This window comes from Danio rerio, chromosome 1 (genome assembly GCF_049306965.1).
Source record: "Danio rerio strain Tuebingen ecotype United States chromosome 1, GRCz12tu, whole genome shotgun sequence".
NCBI lineage: Eukaryota > Metazoa > Chordata > Actinopteri > Cypriniformes > Danionidae > Danio > Danio rerio.
The window spans coordinates 11,868,600-11,886,836 of record NC_133176.1 but is presented as its reverse complement, the minus strand read 5'-3'; the positions used below and the strand labels follow the sequence as shown (position 1 = coordinate 11,886,836).

At 35.3% G+C, this 18,237-nt stretch overlaps 1 protein-coding gene across 1 annotated transcript; it reads left to right on the top strand.

The window, feature by feature from the left end:
- The first annotated feature begins 6,057 nt into the window (after nt 1-6,057).
- On the top strand, nt 6,058-16,955 carry cnpy3 (canopy FGF signaling regulator 3). The gene is given in 6 exon segments (NM_001039805.2): nt 6,058-6,235; nt 6,853-6,979; nt 8,455-8,551; nt 9,421-9,543; nt 12,127-12,244; nt 15,990-16,955. Coding segments are annotated over 6 exon segments (831 nt in total). The 5' UTR covers nt 6,058-6,135; the 3' UTR covers nt 16,256-16,955.
- The last annotated feature ends 1,282 nt before the right edge of the window (nt 16,956-18,237 follow it).

Sequence of the window (18,237 nt, the reverse complement as noted above, 5' to 3'; positions counted from 1 at the left end):
ATCACATGCACATATGTATTCACAGCCTTTGCTCAATACTTTGTTGATGCACCTTTGGCAGCAATTACAGCCTTAAGTCTTTTAAAATAAGATGCCACAAGCTTGGCACACCTGTCTTTGGAAATTTTTGCCCATTTCTCTTTGCAGTACCTCTCAAGCTCTATCAGGTTGGATGGGAAGCAAAGGTGTACAGCCATTTTCAGATCTCTCCAGAGATGTTCAATAGGATTTAGTTCTGGGCTCTGGCTGGGCCACTCAATAACGTTCGCCGAGTTGTTGTGAAGCCACTCCATTGATATTTTGGCGGTGTGCTTTGGGTCATTGTCCTGCTGGAAGATGAACCGTCGCCCCAGTCTGAGGTCAAAAGCACTCTGAAGCAGGTTTTCATTCAGGATGTCTCTGTACATTGCTGCATTCATCTTTCCCTCTATCCTGACTAGTCTTCCAGTTCCTGCTGCTGAAAAACATCCCCACAGCATGATGCTGCCACCACCATGCTTCACTGTAGGGATGGTATTAGCCTGGTGATGAGCGGTGCCTGGTTCTGTCTAAATGTAACTCCTGGCATTTATTCCAGAGAGTTCAATTTTAGTCTCATCAAACCAGAGAATTTTGTTTCTTATGATCTGAGAGTCCTTCAGATGCCTTTTGGCAAATTCCAGGCGGGGACTGGCTTCCATTTGGCCACTCTACCATACAATCCTGATATGTGGATTGCAGCACAGATGGTTGTCCTTCTGTAAGGTTCTCCTCTCTCCACAGAGGAATGCAGGAGCTCAGACAGAGTGATCATCGGGTTATTGATCACCTCCCTGACTGAGGCTCTTCTCTCCCATTTTCTCAGCTTAAATGGCCGACCAGCTCTAGGAATAGTCCCGGTGGTTCCAATTATGGATAATGGAGGTCACTGTGCTCATTGGAACTTTTAGAGCAGGAGGAATTTTTCTGTGACCCTCCCCAGCCTTGTTTCCTCGAGACAATCCTGTCTTGGAAATCTACAGACAATTCCTTTGTCTTCATGCTTAGTTTGTGCTTTGACATGCACTGTCAACCCTGGGATCTTATATAGAAAGGTGTATGCTTTTTCATATCAAGTCCAATCAACTGGATTTACCACAGGTGAATTCCAATTAAGCTGCTGAAACATCTCAAGAATGATCAGTGGAAACAGAATGTAGCTGAGCTCAATTTAGAGCTTCACAGCAAAGGCTGTTGATACTGATGTACATGTGATTTTTCAGGTTTTTTATTTTTCATAAATTTGCAACAATTTAAGAAAAAACATTTTTTAAACATTTATTTGTTATTAAGGGGTATTGTGTGTAGAATTTTCAGGAAACAAATGAATTTGAACCATTTTGGAATAAGGCTGTAACATAAAAAAAATATGGAAAAAGTGAAGCGCTATGAATAATTTTCGGATGTGCTGCAAATCCAACAAAAATAGCAGTATTTGAGAAATATTAAAATGTGCGGAATGTCAAAACAATTTTGTTTTAATAAATTAGATTCGGGGCTTTGAAATGCAACATAACAGAACACAAACTGCAGTGTGGGACTGTGTAATCCAGTAACATGACAGAATTGGTCAAGGCCTGATTACTTTTGGCAAGGCGCTGTAAATGCTTATGTAAACACTTGAATGAAATACATGCTCCTCTTGTATGATTCTTACTAGTTTCTACTTTTCCTTGGAAATGTGTGAACTTACGACGAAGATTTAAAAAAAAGTAGTTTCGACAGCCAGAAACTGAACTCAAGGGAATGCCGAATATGCAGATTCAATAAAGCTAAATAACCCTGCTGTTGCTGATGACTGTTTTTTTTTATTTTGACAAGATATAAATGATAGATATATGCTCTGCTTTTAGTTGTGCTTGGCTGCAACTCTGTCCTTTTTATTTAAAAAATATACTTTAAAACATTATCGGAAATATATGGGGATTGATTCGTGCTACAATAGCTGTATCCAATTGTCACTTACTTGGAAAATAATGAAACTTTTTTATATAACTGTTTAAATTTTCACGCACAACCATCTCTAGGGTTTAACGAGCGTGGTCTAAAAAAGAAAAAATATTGAGTGAGCGGCAGTTTTGCGGGTGCAAATGCCTTGTTGATGTCAGAGGAGAATGGCCATGCTGGTTTGAGCTGATAGAAAGGCAACAGTAACTCAAATAACCGCTTGTTACAACCGAGGTACACAGAAGAGCATCTCTGAACACACAACACGTCAAGCCTAGAGGCAGATGGGCAACAGCAGCAGAAGACCACACCGGGGAACTCTTGTCAGCTAAGAACAGCAAACTGAGGCTACAATTGGCACCGGATCACCAAAGTTAGACAATAGAAGATTGTTAAAATTTGGCCTGCTCTGATGAGTCTAGATTTCTGCTGCAACATTCGGATGGTAGGGTCAGAATTTGGCATTAACAACATGAAAGCAATGATCCATCCTGCTTTGTATCAACGGTTCAGGCTGGTGGTGGTATAATGGTGTGGAGAATATTTTCTTGGCACACTTTGGCCCCATTATTACCAATTGAGAATCCTGTCAATGCCACAGCCAACTGAGTATTGCTGACCATGTCTATCCCTTTATGACCACAGTGTACCCAGCTACTGATGGCTACTTTCAGCAGGATAATGTGCCATGTCATGAACACAACCCATGTCGAATCATCACAGACTGGTTTCTAGAACATGGCAATGAGTTCACTGTACTCAAGTGGCCTTTACAGTCATCAGATCTCAATCCAATTGAGCACCTTGTAGAGGAACAGGAGATTAGCATCATGGATGTGCAGCCGACAAATCTGCAGCAACTGCGTGATGCTATCATGTCAATATGAACCAAAATCTCTGAAAAATATTTCCAGTACCTTGTTTAATCTATGCCACTAAGGATTAAGGCAGTACTGAAGGCAAAAGAGGGTCCAACCTGGTGTACCTAATAAAGTGGCCGGTGAGTGTATGTGTGTGTGTGTGTGTGTGTGTGTGTGTATATATATGTATATATATATATATATATATATATATATATATATATATATATATATATATATATATATATATATATATATATATTTTTTTTTTTTTTTTTTTTTTTTTCTTGCAGTCTTGATTGTCTTGTGATCCTTTAGAAGCCATTATTCTAATGTGCTGATTTGATGCTGGAGAAATATTTCAGATTAACATCAATGCTGAAAAATCTTTGCTGCTTCAATATTGAGCATCACAGCCTAAAAAGTGTTAAAGAATTACATAAATGCATGATTATTATTATTTTTTTCACTGCAAAACCAACAATAAATGCAGCAATTACGTATAATTGCAATTTTTAGGAAGTGTTATAGCAAGTTTATTCATTATGAGCAGCAAACATCAGAATTGGGCTGTATTGCTTTTATTTTTATTGCTGTATTTTATTATTTTACACGCAAATTACATTCTAATCAAATGATATTCTTTTCATACCTAATAAGAATTTATTGCGGATTTTATTAAATATATTATCTTCATTTTATTATTACTTATTTATTTTAAATGCACCGTGGCATGAAGAATGAAACACTAAAATGATCTTTTACTTAAAGCACACATAACTTTATTGATTTACTCTTTGTTTTTGTTTTTGTAGGTGTATAAACTCTATATTCTCCCTTGGTATTGCATCATATATCAGTCATTAATGATATGTTTTATACTAGCTTGCCTATTCAAAGCAAATGCAAGTCATGTTACCAAAAAAAAAAAAAAAAAAAAAATGTGCCCTTGGAAGTGTTGACGTCTGATGCTCAGGTTAAACTACAGCACACTGTCCAAAAAATACATCCAATCTCCTTCAGTCTCCTCAAATAATCCCAGTGATGGCAGGAGATGCCTATAAATCAGTTCTCTGTGTGTGTGTGTGTGTGTGTGTGTCTCTCTCTCTCTCTCTCTCTCTCGTTTTTTTTAAAGGTAAATTCAGATAAACAAGGATTTCTGCCATGCATTTCAATAACTCTCTTTATTAACGGCATATTCAGTATGGTCTGAGGGCATACAGTAGGTGAAGTTAATCAAGGTGGATTAATGTAGCTGGATTTTGCATGTGAGGTAATTTGTGGATGACAGAACAAACGTTCCTGAGTGTTTTTTTTTTTTTTGGCAGGGGTGAGATTAGCCAACACTGACACTGTAGTAATTGGTAAACATGACATGCTAATTTATGAGTGCGATGTTGAATATAAATGACGTGGAGTGTATTGCCCTCTAGTGTTTGAGCACTTCTATTGCACAACCACTCCACATTTAAATGGATAGTTTACCTCAAAATATAAAATTCTGTCATCATTCACTCACTCACAATTGACTTGTTCCAAATTAATGTGTGTTTATTTGCTCTGTCGAACACGAAGGAATTTATTTTGAAGAATAGCGGCTACAATTGACTTCCATAGTTTTTTTTTTCTTTTCCTACGATGGATATCAATGTTCAGTTTCCAACATTCTTCAAAATAACTTAAATGTGTTCAGCAGAAGAAGAAAAAAATTAAGGCAGAGTAAATGATGACAGAATTGAAATGTTTGGGTGAACTATTCCTTTAATTTACTTGGTAGTAATTTGAGATTGAGATCATAATTTAGTTTACTTGTATTTTTGTTTACTTCTTATATATTTACCTCATATATATATATATATATATATATATATATATATATATATATATATATATATATATATATATATATATATATATATATATATATATATATATATATATATATATATATAATCCATTTCAAGAAATTTCAACAATATTCTGAAAACATTTGCTTACCCTTTCTTTCTTTCTTAAACATATTGTTGTCAATCGTAACCTTAAAATGCTTTATTTTATTTATTTTTTATTAATTCAATGCAAAAGAGGTATTAAATATTTAAATAGTTTTCTGAATGGGAAAACATAAAAATATATACATTTAAATAAATTAAATGTTTTCAGAGCTTGACATTTTTTCGGTGCTTTTTTGTTTTGTGATTGTTCTAAAAGATTTACATATAATTTGGTCATTCACAAAATGGAAAAAGTTTGGTTAACATGAGTATGGCATTTCCCCTCATAACATAACCAAAATAAAAATACATTGTCCTTTACAATTCAAGTTCTCATTATCAGAATAAAACAATACATCAAATAAACAAGTTTCTTTTCTTTCATTTTTCCAAAATATTTATGAGTAAATAAGACGATGCAAAAGATGCAAAAAAAGGTTTGTACTTAGGCAACAATGTGGTTCTGCATAACTTTTTAATGTAAAAGTTATTGTCTATACTTTTACACTATTGATACATAACTGGTGGGTGATGAATAAGTTGACGGTTCATATCCGAAAAGAAAATGAATGATACTTAACTGATTGGTATGTAAAAGATTGGATTCAGAGGACATATTACCACATAAGAGCTGAACAAGTCCACTAGGAATTGCATTAAAGACTATTGAACACTCTTTAGCAGTAATGGGCATCTTGTAATAATTAGGACAATAATTAAAAAGTTGTACATTTGAATAACTGTCTCACCAATATAATATCATTATTATACCAATTTCTATTTATCAATTCTATTTTAATTTATTTTTAAGGTTTTACATTTGTTGTTTCATGCTGTATCACTAATTTATGTGGAGCGAAAAATATGCTTATAAGTTAGTTATAAATAAGCATCCATAGTGAACCTGTTTATGAAAAGAGGAAAGTTTAATTGGCAACTTCTTAATATCAAAATGTTATTACACCTCAAATTGCATCTTAAAAAAGATGACCCACCTAGTCAAAACCTAATTCAGGGATGATGCTTCAAATTTTGCCTTTAGAATTCAGGTAATTTTTAATTCTCTTGTTTCACTGTCAAAACCTTTCAACGCATCACACAAACATCTCATGCATGATTACGTGACGTCGCGACCCCGCCCTCGTTTATCACTGGCTCCCTCATGCCACTTCGGCGCTCTTGATTGGTCCACTTCTCGTAGCGTCTGCGTCAACCTGCCACAGCGGAAGTGAAGCTTTAGAAGAAATAGCGGCTATTTGATAAGCATGCCCGGGGTTTTAGTATTGCTCGTTGTAAATATTTACCACTAACAAAAAATGAATGTTTTTATCAGTGTCGTGTTGTTTCTCGGAAGTGCCAGAGCCGCCAGTAAAACCGGGGATGATGAATGGGTGCATCTGCCAAATAAATGTGAAGGTAGGCTGTGTTTATTTGTAATGGGTGCACATTTTACCTTAAATCTCCATCATAATATCTTATATTAAGGATTTTCTGTGCGTGACAACTTCTTGAGCGATCTTGCATACATATTTTACTCAATGTGAGGGGTTTGATATAATGTCAGGTTAAGTTATGTTAATAACAGCTATCTAAATCTAAGATCTTTTGTTTTAAATTTCATAACAGATATAAGTAAATAATTTTAATGTATACTTATGAAGCTGTGAAACATTAAACTGATTTCAGTACCTGATACGCCATATATTTTAGATATCATGTTACAATATATTGTGGTATGCTAAATATTGCCATTACATTTTAATTATTAATTACATGTAATAATCATTAAAAATTCAAACTATTTAATTTACATAAATGCATCTGTGGAAAACAAAAGCAGATTTCCTCTTTTTAACGGCTTCACTGGTTGTGTCTCAAAAACTAGTGTGCTCCCTAAATAGACTGCCTGTTTTGAGTGTTTAAACAGACTAATTGTATTGTCTATGTAGACATGATACTAGGATTTGACACATAGCAACTTTCTGTTCCTCTTTGATTTTCTAATTCTGAATATGTTCTGTGTATTTTTGTAGTGTGCAAGTTTGTGAGTATTGAGATGAAGTCAGCATTTGACGAGACTGGAAAAACAAAAGAAGTCATTGATACCAACTACCGCTTCCTGGATGATAAAGGGGCACCGCCAATCAAATATGTCAAATCGTGAGTATCTTTTGGGCTTTATTGCAAAGTGATATAATTAGGATTCTTGATAGATATGTGGAAGTAGGGCTGCACAATATTTAAGAAATTTAACATTGTTATATTTTTTATTCTGTGATTTATAAATTGTGATGTGAATACAGTTTCACTAGATGAATTGAATAACTGTTGGAAAGAATTTTTGATTGGGATAATTCTGGTGGTGAGTGCATAAACTATAAGTAAACAATCTACAAGCATAGATAAATTCAATAAAGAAACATATGCTAATTAAATTAACAGTGTTTTATTGTTTTCTGAAGAGATGAAATGTATTCAGGCATAGAGCAATTGAATAATGAACAGTGTTGGTTAATTTACTTTTAATAAGTAATATATTACAAATTGCTGATTACTACTGGAAAATTGTAAATTGATTACATTACTAATTACTTCATGTAAAAAGTAATCAGATTACTAATTACTTTGAAGTTACTTTTAAAACATATAAAATATACCTACAAAAATACAAAAACTGCAGCTCTTTCAGTAATTTAATATTCACTGAAAAACATCACAATGGGTTGATCACAGCAGCTTGACCTATTCAAAATACTTAGAGTTCGCCTAAAACTTAAAATTCTCTCATCATTTACTTTTTCCAATCCTGTTTGTATATTTTTTTTTACACAAAAGGAGGCATTTAGAAGAGAACTGTCCTTCTTGGTGATGAGTATTGTCTTAAAATGATTTCTGTTTAAATGTTTGAACAAGTTGCAGGTCGAGTTAAAAGCGGTCGAAAGTTCTTTAGAGACTGAACATAGACTGCATTCACAGCAATATTTTTTTATTTACGCTCAATGAAATCAAAGTAATGTCTGTATTTCCACTTGAATAAACATCCACTCTCGACAGCAACCATTTCAGCTCGCAATCTACAGCAATTTGAAAGCGCATGCTAATTAACTGACGCTGCAGCAGAAAACGTGATTTAAAAGAAGCATTTTTTCTTCTAAATATTATATTTGTAACGTAACTAACTTGACTTTAATTACTGTAATTAAATTACACAAATGTAAAATGTAATTCATTACATATTGCTTATTCCTCAAAAATGTAATTAGAATACAGTAACGTGTTACTGTGTAACGTGTTAAACCCAACTCTGATAATGAAATGTAAAATAATACTGCATAATCTTCATTTAATAAACAATTCAATACAAATTAATTGATACTCATTTTTCAAAGTTACAAATGATACGTTGTCTAACTCCTGAATGGCTCTAAAACCCTCATACAGTCACAGGCCTCGCAAAAAAAACACTCGCAAAATGATGAATTCTTATCCAGAATTAACATTGAGCATACTCGCGATGTGACTATTGCAAATGATTATATTGACACTGAAACCAAATATTGATGCAGCCCTATGTGTTAGTCAAACAAACATTAATAATATGCGTTTTACTGAGCAATGTCTCTTTTACTTTCCAGTGATATTCGTTTTATAGAGGTGACGGAGAACGTTTGCTCAAGGATTATGCAGTACAATCTACACAAAGAGAGAGATGGAAGCAATCGCTTTGCAAAGGTTGGGGACCACTTTTATTTTTTTTCCAGCAACTTCAATAATTGCACTGGAAAATATGACATTTTATAGGTTATTTTTGTTCTAAACTACTAACTAAATGTTTGGAAATATTAAGATAGGTTTGTGTTTTTGAATTAAATATCTTCTGCTCACGAAGGTGGCATGTATTTGATTACAAAATTGTAAACATAACTTCATTAGTTTCCTTTTCGGCCTAGTCCCTTTATTAATTTAGGTTCGCCATAGCGAATGAACTGGCAACTTATTCAATATATATGTTTTATGCAGCGGATGCCCTTCCAGCTGCAACCCATGACTGGGAAACATCCATACACTTTCAATCACACACATACACTACAGACAATTAAGCATACTCAATTCACCTATAGCGCATTTCTTTGGACTTGTGTAGGAAACCAGAGCACCCGTAGAAAACCCATGCCAACATGGGGAGAACATGCAAACTTCACACAGAAATGCCAACTGACCCAGCCGAGGCTTGAACCAGTAACCTTTCTGCTGTGTGGCCACCGCGCCGCCCCATTATATAGATTATTATTTCTATTTAAAATCAGTTTTCTGTGAAAATAAATGTAGTTATTATTGTAAAATGTAATTTATTCCTGTGGTGCATAAATTAATTTTTACATTTATGTTACAGTACAGATATACAGTAATATAAAATAATTATGTTTCCATCTTTTGACTGATTATGCTTAACTATAAATGTTATTGTAAGAAAGAAAAAAACACAATTTCATATAAAAATGCCATAAATGTGATGTCAGATAATTTAACAGCATCTAAAAAAATGGAGGTGTGTTTTTACTTTGAAGCATTTTCTTATTTGTCTTTTTTTTTCTGCTCAGGGTATGTCTGAGACGTTCTCTACCTTGCATAACCTGGTTAATAAAGGTGTGAAGGTGGTGATGGACATTCCCTATGAGCTGTGGAATGAGACCAGTGCAGAAGTGGCTGACCTCAAAAAACAGGTGAGTGTGAGTGACTGAGAAATCTGGGTTATCAGTGGAATATATAAATACATTTTGCCCTTAATGTGGTTATTTTTAAGATTCACTCAAGTTAAAATAATCGTGCTGCTTCATGCATCAAGGATGATACAGCCCATTTAAGTATCTGCATTACATTAAATAAAAAAGGTGATTTTTTTAAGTACATTTATGTTTAAAATAACCAAATATACAGTAGGTGAAGTAATGTTCTGTAATCATTCAGCATAAAATTTAGAACTATGAAAACATAAACAACATGCTCAACTGAGACTAGTTTCTTTCGAGGTTTTTTCATACACTTTTGTCAATTGGTGATGTGTGTTCCTTGCCACCGGCTTGCTTGGTCGGGACTTGTGGAGCTGCACATTGATGGATTTGCTCTTCAGTGTTTGGACTTCCAGCAGTAAAATTTCAACCACACTGAACTGAAACTCTGAAAAATGGACTGACACACTTTCAATTTACTAGATCTTCTATGATAAGCTGCGTTGAAACAATGTATATTGTAAAAGTGCTATAGAAATAAACATGAATACTTATTCTGATCTGTACCTATTAGATTGTTTTTAGGAAAATGTAAGAAAACTAAATATTATTATATTTTAACAGTGTACTTGCTGGCAAATGGGTAAAACACAGTAGTTTTAATAATGGCAAAGTGTAGGGATTTAAATTTTCATTTAATAATGACATATTATCAAATTTTGGTGATGTGCCACAATGACATTTAACCACAAATTATAGATTTTTGCAATAACTAAAAAAAAACTGTTCTTTTGTTTTTTGTCGAGTAATGATTGACCATAAGAAAATTAAAGTTAAAAATAATATCTTTTAAACGCTGTTTTTATCAAAGAATCCTGGGAAAACGTAAAATGAATAGCCCCCTGCTTTTTTAGGCTTGTCCTGACCCAAGTTCTATTGGGTGGAGCACAGAATTCCTTTAGTTTGTCTCTCGACTATAATTTTACTCCCTTATTCAGATACCACTTTTTAAAGAATGGTTAAGAGAACTTCACTGAATAATTGAAACTAAAAAAATTAAAAAGTTATAAACAAATGATTTATTTATAAACAGAAAGAAAATAAAGTAATAAATATGCATATTTAGAATTATAATTCTATTTGTATATCAGATATTAATTATCAATACAACCTTCTATCAATACACAATAGATAAAATAAATGTAAAAGAAAGGCAGCTAATAACCTTCTATAAACAGAAACAGAATGGGCTAAACAAATGTGTATGTAATACCTGAACCCAAATCAGTTAATTATGGCCCGTTTCCTCTGAGTTGTTCGGTATGGTTTGGTACGTTTTTAATGCCATTTCCACTGTCAAAAGGTACCTAAAAGCAAACCATAGCACTTTTTGGGTATCCTTTGCAAAGGGCTAGGTCCATGACAAAAGGCTACCAAAAGGCGGAGCTAAACGCGTAGCTGAACGCTATTGGTTTATAGAGAAGCATTACTAGTGCATACACAAGCCAGGAGAATGAAAACAATGGAAACAACATTTTTAAATGCACAGCCGAGACATTACATCGTAATACTATATAATAACAAGCAATTTGTTGACCCGACTTCATACGAACCTTGTCGTCGTCTTGATGAACTGCCACAAAGTCAAGAAGAACAAAATCTGCCGTGTCCTTGTTGTTTTATGAGGCATTCTAAAAGCTCAAACAGTTTCACTTTCTCCAGAAAGATTGTGTTGTGTGCACTCCTCGCAGGTCTATATTTGAAATAGCGAACTTCGTGAGCTGATTATAATAACGTGCACATGATTATTGAAGTGCGGCTCACATCCACATCCCAGAAACAGACAAACGTAAGAGTGAAGCGGTAAAGCAAAGGAGCAATCTCTCAGCAACCTAAAACATGAACAAACTGCTATGTTTAACTGTTATCATCACCTTTTGGACTATTATGAACTCGGTATGATGGAATTACTTTCCAACAAGAGGTTACATGTGCTGGTGAAGATTAAAGATACAGATGAGAGGTTTGCACTGACTGTGGGCTATGTTTCGTGTTGTTTTTGAACCCAAATAAGGACTAAATGTATGCTGTGTGTAGTTATTCTGTGATTGGTAACATATCGAAGACTTTAAGGATCTGTATGTGCTTGTATATGTTGCAAAGGGTACATTGGTACCCTTTTGGCAGTGGAAACGCAAGCCTGATAAAGGTGACCTGTACCAGAACGTACTGCTTGGTGGAAACGGACCATTAAAGAACACTTTACACTTCTGAATGTTCTTTATAAATAGTTTTCACCAAAATACTCAGCAGTCCGATGTTGTTTTATTTTTGAGCATCAAATCAGCATATTACATTAATTACTACTTGAAAGTTTGGAGTAAACATTCAGAAAATAAGGTTTGACATTGCAGGAGCATTTAAAAAACTAATGTAAATTAAGTTGCAGTATCCATTACTGTTTTAGTGTAATCTTAATTAAATGTAGCCTAAATAAACAAGAGACTTCTTAGTGTATGTAAACCTGTGTGCAGTGTATGTTCAGAAAATAATATTACAGCTGTTTCCCTCCCTCAGTGTGATGTGATGGTAGAGCAGTATGAAGACGTCATCGAGGACTGGTATAAAGGCAGCCAGGAGGAAGATCTCACCACTTACCTGTGTGAAAAACATGTGCTGAAAGGACAGGACACTGGTAATGTGAAACTAACATCTGTTTTACTTCGTCCTGTAGCCACTTACAACAGCTTAACTGCTCTAGACATAATATTATGACTGCTCGCAGACTAAACCTCTTGATCTCTTTATCGGCATTGCTTTTAAGAGCTGTGGTTTGTGGAAGACTCCATGGGCCTGTGTTTAAGGCCATTGGAGCAGTATTATTAAAAGATATGTACTTTAGCATGTATAGCAGAGATACAACTGGCACCCATTGTGCCAACAAACTTGTACAACTAAATGGGCAAGGCTTCAGGGATTAAAAAAAGGTTTTAATGTACTTTTTTGCAGAATAATTATGTATAAATAAGATTTTCTGGGGCGATAGGGTGGCTCAGTGGTTAGCACTGTTGCCTCACAGCAAGAAGGTCGCTGGTTCGAGCCTCGGCTGGGTCAGTTAGCATTTCTGTGTTAAGTTTGTTCTCCCTGTGTTCGTTTGTGTTTCCTTCGGGTGCTCCAGTTTCCCCCACAGTCTAAAGACGTGCAGTAGAGTTGAACTGAATGAACTAAATTGGCCGTAGTGTATGTATCTATGAGGAACTATCAGTAACGCTTTTAAATGCATGCATGATTTTCATTTTCTTTCACATGTACTGTTTGTATAGGGAGAATACATTTCACAAGATAAATATTAAAAAGAAACTGAAATGTGAACGAGATGCTAATTGTCTAATCTGAGTCTGTGATTCATGTTAAACCAAGCTAAGTTAAAAGTGCTCCAGTCAGATCACAAACAACTCGACAAATTTATGCTGAGGGAGAACATCAACATTACTAATTTTTACTCTATTCAGCCAATCTCTAAAGATGATTCATTTTGATGAGTTTTACCAATTTTTAATCTATTCTGCTGATCTCTGGGTCTGACTGTATATATATATATATATATATATATATATATATATATATATATATATATATATACACAGCATATAGCTTATCTTAGATTAGCATGAATCACTGAATCAGATTCGAAAATTGGCATCTTGCTCAAATAAAAAATAAATTTTAATTATTTTTTTATTTAGAGCTTGACTTTTCTGTAGTTCCCCTTCATTGGAACTCTAACGTGTGTTTGGAAGACACTGCAGGACGCTAGACGACCAATCACTCTGAAGAGTAAGAAAACGGCCAATGAATGCCAATCTCCACAGGTTCCAGTGATTAATCATAAACAGAGTAAATTAGCTGGCGCATGCAGACCAAGCACTCGATTTTCACTTCAGAGCCTCACACTAGAAACTGAAGTGCGCTCACGCTATGCTTAGCAAACTTCACATCAGGGGCGTGACAGGCTTAGCTGCTGTGGCATTTTCCATACACTGTCCCACAGTGTCATTCAGACACACGTCAGGGTTCCCATGAAGAGTAACGTCTCGGTTATGAACGTATCCCTCGTTCCCCGAATAGGGAATGGAGACGTGTGTTAGCTGAGGCTCTTCAACAGGCAAAAATTCTAATGCTCGCCCTGCACACAGCAGCAAAAATACTCTGTTAATCGTTAATTGCTGGCACCTGCGGAGCTGAGTTCTGCCAATTCATTTGACATTTATTGGCCCATTTTCTTACTCTTTAGAGTGATTGGTCGTCTAGCAATCTCCCGCAATGTCTACCAGACACACATCTCTGTTCCCTTTTCGGGGAACGAAGGTTACATTCGTGCGCTAAGACAGACAGAAAATTTAAAGTTATTTTCTAGGTTAATATGGCTAGGAACTACAGTGTACTCTCGTTCTGGGATAGTAATCAAGGATCTTTGTTGCCGTATGTTGCTGCTTATATTATGCATTCTCTGAAGATATTCCCCAGCAAAGTAATTATGTAACAGTGCTGTGTAATATCATTGCTCCTGCTGCAGCCATGGTACAGCAGCAAAGTTCCTTGATTATTACGCCAAAATATAGCATATATGTCCTAGCCATATTAACCTAGAAAATAGCCACTTTTCATGTTTCATTTGTCTTAGTACACGATGTAACTAGAGGTGTAGTTTTTATGTTTTGTGATATGCTAATGTATTAGACCATTACAGTGATTTATGCTAAGCTAAAATTCAACTGTTTAAGTCTAGGAGAGTTGTATTGACCTTATTCTTCAATTCTGTTGCCTATGGTTTATAAACGGCAGAAAATGGTCAAACTACTTGAAAACTACTACTCTACAAACAAATGTGTTTATGAGTATGCATAAAAAGTAGAATAATATAATACGAAAAGATCAGTTTGCAACAACAAGCAGCAGAACAAGCTGTTTTTAACATCTAAAAATCAATGGAAGTAAATACGACCAGAAGTCTTCAGCCAAAAAGATTGCAGTGGCTGCGCCTGCTTGTACAAGAAGAATAAATTCAATAATACGTTTATTTTCATGTTGATATTTAGGAAACGATCTCTCTTTTTTGTATAATATTACTAATTATAACATAGCCGGAAATGTTTTGCTTTGATAAGTTATAATATATTTTAATAGGCTTCATCAACAGTGAACGCTTTTAGACTCTCGAAAGCACTTACTGTTTTTGTTTGCTTTTTTGCAAAGTGAGTGACTCGCATGATAATGTTAGCTCTAACATTGCTAAAACAACAATCGCGATATTATCATAGACCAAATATACTGCACACCCCTAAACCAAACACTCTGTTCCCATAAGCCTAAAGACCCCATATTTATAATATATATTTTATATGGCATATTATACACTCGCCGGCCACTTTATTAGGTACACCTGTCCAACTGCTCGTTAATGCAAATATCTTATCAGCCAATCTCATGGCAGCAACTCAATGCATTTAGGCATGCAGACATGGGCAAAACGATCTGCTGAAATTCAAACCGAGCATCAGAATGGCAAACATTTAAATGACTTGGAAATGGCATGGTTATTGGTGCCAGACGGAATGGTCTGAGTATTTCTGAAACTGCTGATCTAATGGGATTTTCATGCACAACCATCTCTAGGGTTTACAGAAAATTGGCCGAAAAATGTGGGCACAAATGCCTTGTTGATGACAGAGGTCAGAAGAGAATGGCCGGACTGGTTCAAGCTCAAATAAGCACTCGTTACAACCGAGGTCTGCAGAAGAGCATCTCTTAACGCACAACATGTCAAATCTGCTCATACTGGTTTCGGCTTTACTCAAACGGCCTCCACAGTCACCAAATCCTCAATCCAGTAGAGCACCTTTGGGTTGTGGTGGAACGGCAGATTCGCATCATGGATGTGCAGCTGACAAATCTGCAGCATCTGTGTGATGCTATCATGTCAACATGGACCAAAATCTCTGAGGAATATTTCCAGTACCTTGTGGAATCTATGCCATGATGGATTAAAGCAGTTCTAAAGGCCAAAGTGGATCCGACCTGGTACTAGTAAAGTGTACCTAATAAAGTGGTCAGTGAGTGTATAAATCCAGTGCTTTTATTCCATTTTTAACCCTAGTACTGCAAATTTTGAATCCAGTGTGAAACCACTGGTGTTATGTTGTAAGATACAAATGATTCGCTGTCTGTCTTCATATCATGAGTTGGTTTCTTCCTGTTAAGAAGATTAATTTGCCATTGTGCTGGCTCCTGTGCCATCGCTATAGCAACCAAAATAGATCTGCCAGAAAAAGACATCACTTCCCGAACACAAAGCTCTGATTTGATCACTTGTTGCTAATAACAGAGCGGCTCAGAGATCGAACACAAACACATTCACATTCTCTCTCTCTCTGCTGCAGGCTGTCTTAAGGAGACATGGGCTGGAAAAAAAGGAGACATGGCAGCCATCGCAGAGGACAAGAAGAAAAAGAAAGGCAAAAAGAAGAAGGGTAAAGATGGTGAGGATGGGCAGAAAAAGGAGAAGAAGGTAAAGAAAAAGAAGAAAAAGTCCAAGATTTCTGACAGCGAGTCTAGCAAGCGGAGAATGGAAGCTGCAGGATTCACCTCAGATGAAGAAGAGATCCAGAAGAAAGTTCCTCTTAATCAGCCTAAAACTGAACTCTGATTTCTTTTGTGTTTGTTTGTTTCTGCCGCTTGAACATCAAAATGTACCACTGAGATATACGTTGAGTTGACACCTGATTTTCCCATGAATGCCATCCAGGATTAAGCTAAGATCAAATGCCATTTTCAGATCCAATAGTGGCAGCTAGACTAATCAAATCTTTCCTAGGATAAAATTTTATCATGTGTTTCTTCTGATATTCTTAATTGAAGGGATAGTTCACCCAAAAATGAAAATCACCAGACCTGTTTGAATTTTATTCCTCTTTTAAACACTAAATAAGATCTTTTGAAGTAAGCTGCAAACCGGTAACCATTGACTCTCATAGTGTTTGTTTTTCCTACTATGAAAATCAATGGTTACCGGTTTCCAGCATTCTTCAAAATACCTTCTTTGGTGTTAAACAGTAAAAAGAAACTCATAAAGTTTGAAATAAGGGAGTAAATGGCGAGTACATTTTTGGGTGGGCGATCGCTTTAATGAAGTTTGGAAGCTGTTGGAATGGATTCTAGTGTTCTCATTTTTACATCTTTACTAAACAATAGTTTTGGTTCTACGTTAAGGTAAGTTGTCTAATACCTTTATTATATTGTTATAGATAAGAAAGTTTTTCAGTATTAATATTTTTAGGTGGTATACATCTCTGTAAATTTGACCTTTTATGCATAAAAAATATCTTTAATGTTTAAATGGGATGCAATAAATGCAAAAATGATTGGGTATATCCCTAAAATATTATATATATATATATATATATAAAAAAACCCCGTTATTTTTATTAGACAGTCGGAACTTGGCACCTCATGAAGCTCAAATGTTCTACATCTCTTATTTACCTAATGCTGAGAAAGTTGGGACCTTTTTTTATCCATATATGGTACCATATTTTCTTGATATGTTCATATTTGTTTTGCGTTTATGCTGTGTTTATGTATGTGATGTCACTTTAAGGGAATGCTTGAGTTGTGTTTTTCTTGAATTCTTCTTTTCTTGACAGAATTGTTAACTTAAACTGTTGATCTGATATCAGGCGTGGTTATTTCCAAAAGCTGTTTGTGTGTGTGTGTCTGCTTGTGTGTGTGCATGTGCATATGTGAAAGAGGGAGAGATGCTCTGCAGGACTTGCAGGTATTTGAATGCCTATTTTGATTAGTGTTTTTTGGAATGTGTATGAAATTATTGACCTGGGATTGAACTGTTTAAGAAATATACAGGTCTTGATTTTCGGCACCAACACATTTCTTGAGGCTTTTGATAAGTGTTTGACGAGGCGTAGATGACTGGATAATAAAAAAGAAAACTGTCAAAAACTGTTAATTTTTTTTCTTTTTTTTCTTTTTTTTTTTTTTTACAGTTTTTCTGAATTGCTAAATCCCATATCATGATATCGTCACATTTTTTTAAAAGCAGGGTGTCTGCGGGGTCTTAAAGGGGTGGTCCATTACGATACAATTTTTTCAACTTTAGTTGATGTGTAATGTAGCTGTGTGAACATAAACAACATCTCTGCATTTAATATGTAATATAAGTTCAATGCAAAGAGAGACATTAGCTTTTACAGAGTTAGCTTAGCAAAGCCTACAGTGAACAGAGTTTGGGGACTACAAAAAAAAACATCCCGGCTTGTGAGATTACAAGGGTCTCTGGTTACGTGTATTTACCTCGCGCACACACACCTTGCGCTGCGAAGGGGCGTGGCCAGAAGTGTTTAATGTTAAAGCAGAGAAAGCTAAAATGCCGTCCAAACGCTGCTATTTTTACAGCACTCTTTCTGTGTGTCTGGGCTTCCAAATGACAGGACAAACAGAGAGAAGTGCGCACAGTTTAATTTTAAATATGTTTCAGAGAATTGTTAAAAAAAAAAAGGAGAGCTCCATTTTATAAAGGAGAGCTTCCAGAATCTCTCAGTTCAGTGCTGGATTCGGCTAAAACTCCAACCATTGAACCTGTGGATTGTGAGCCACGACCTGTAAGTATTTTTA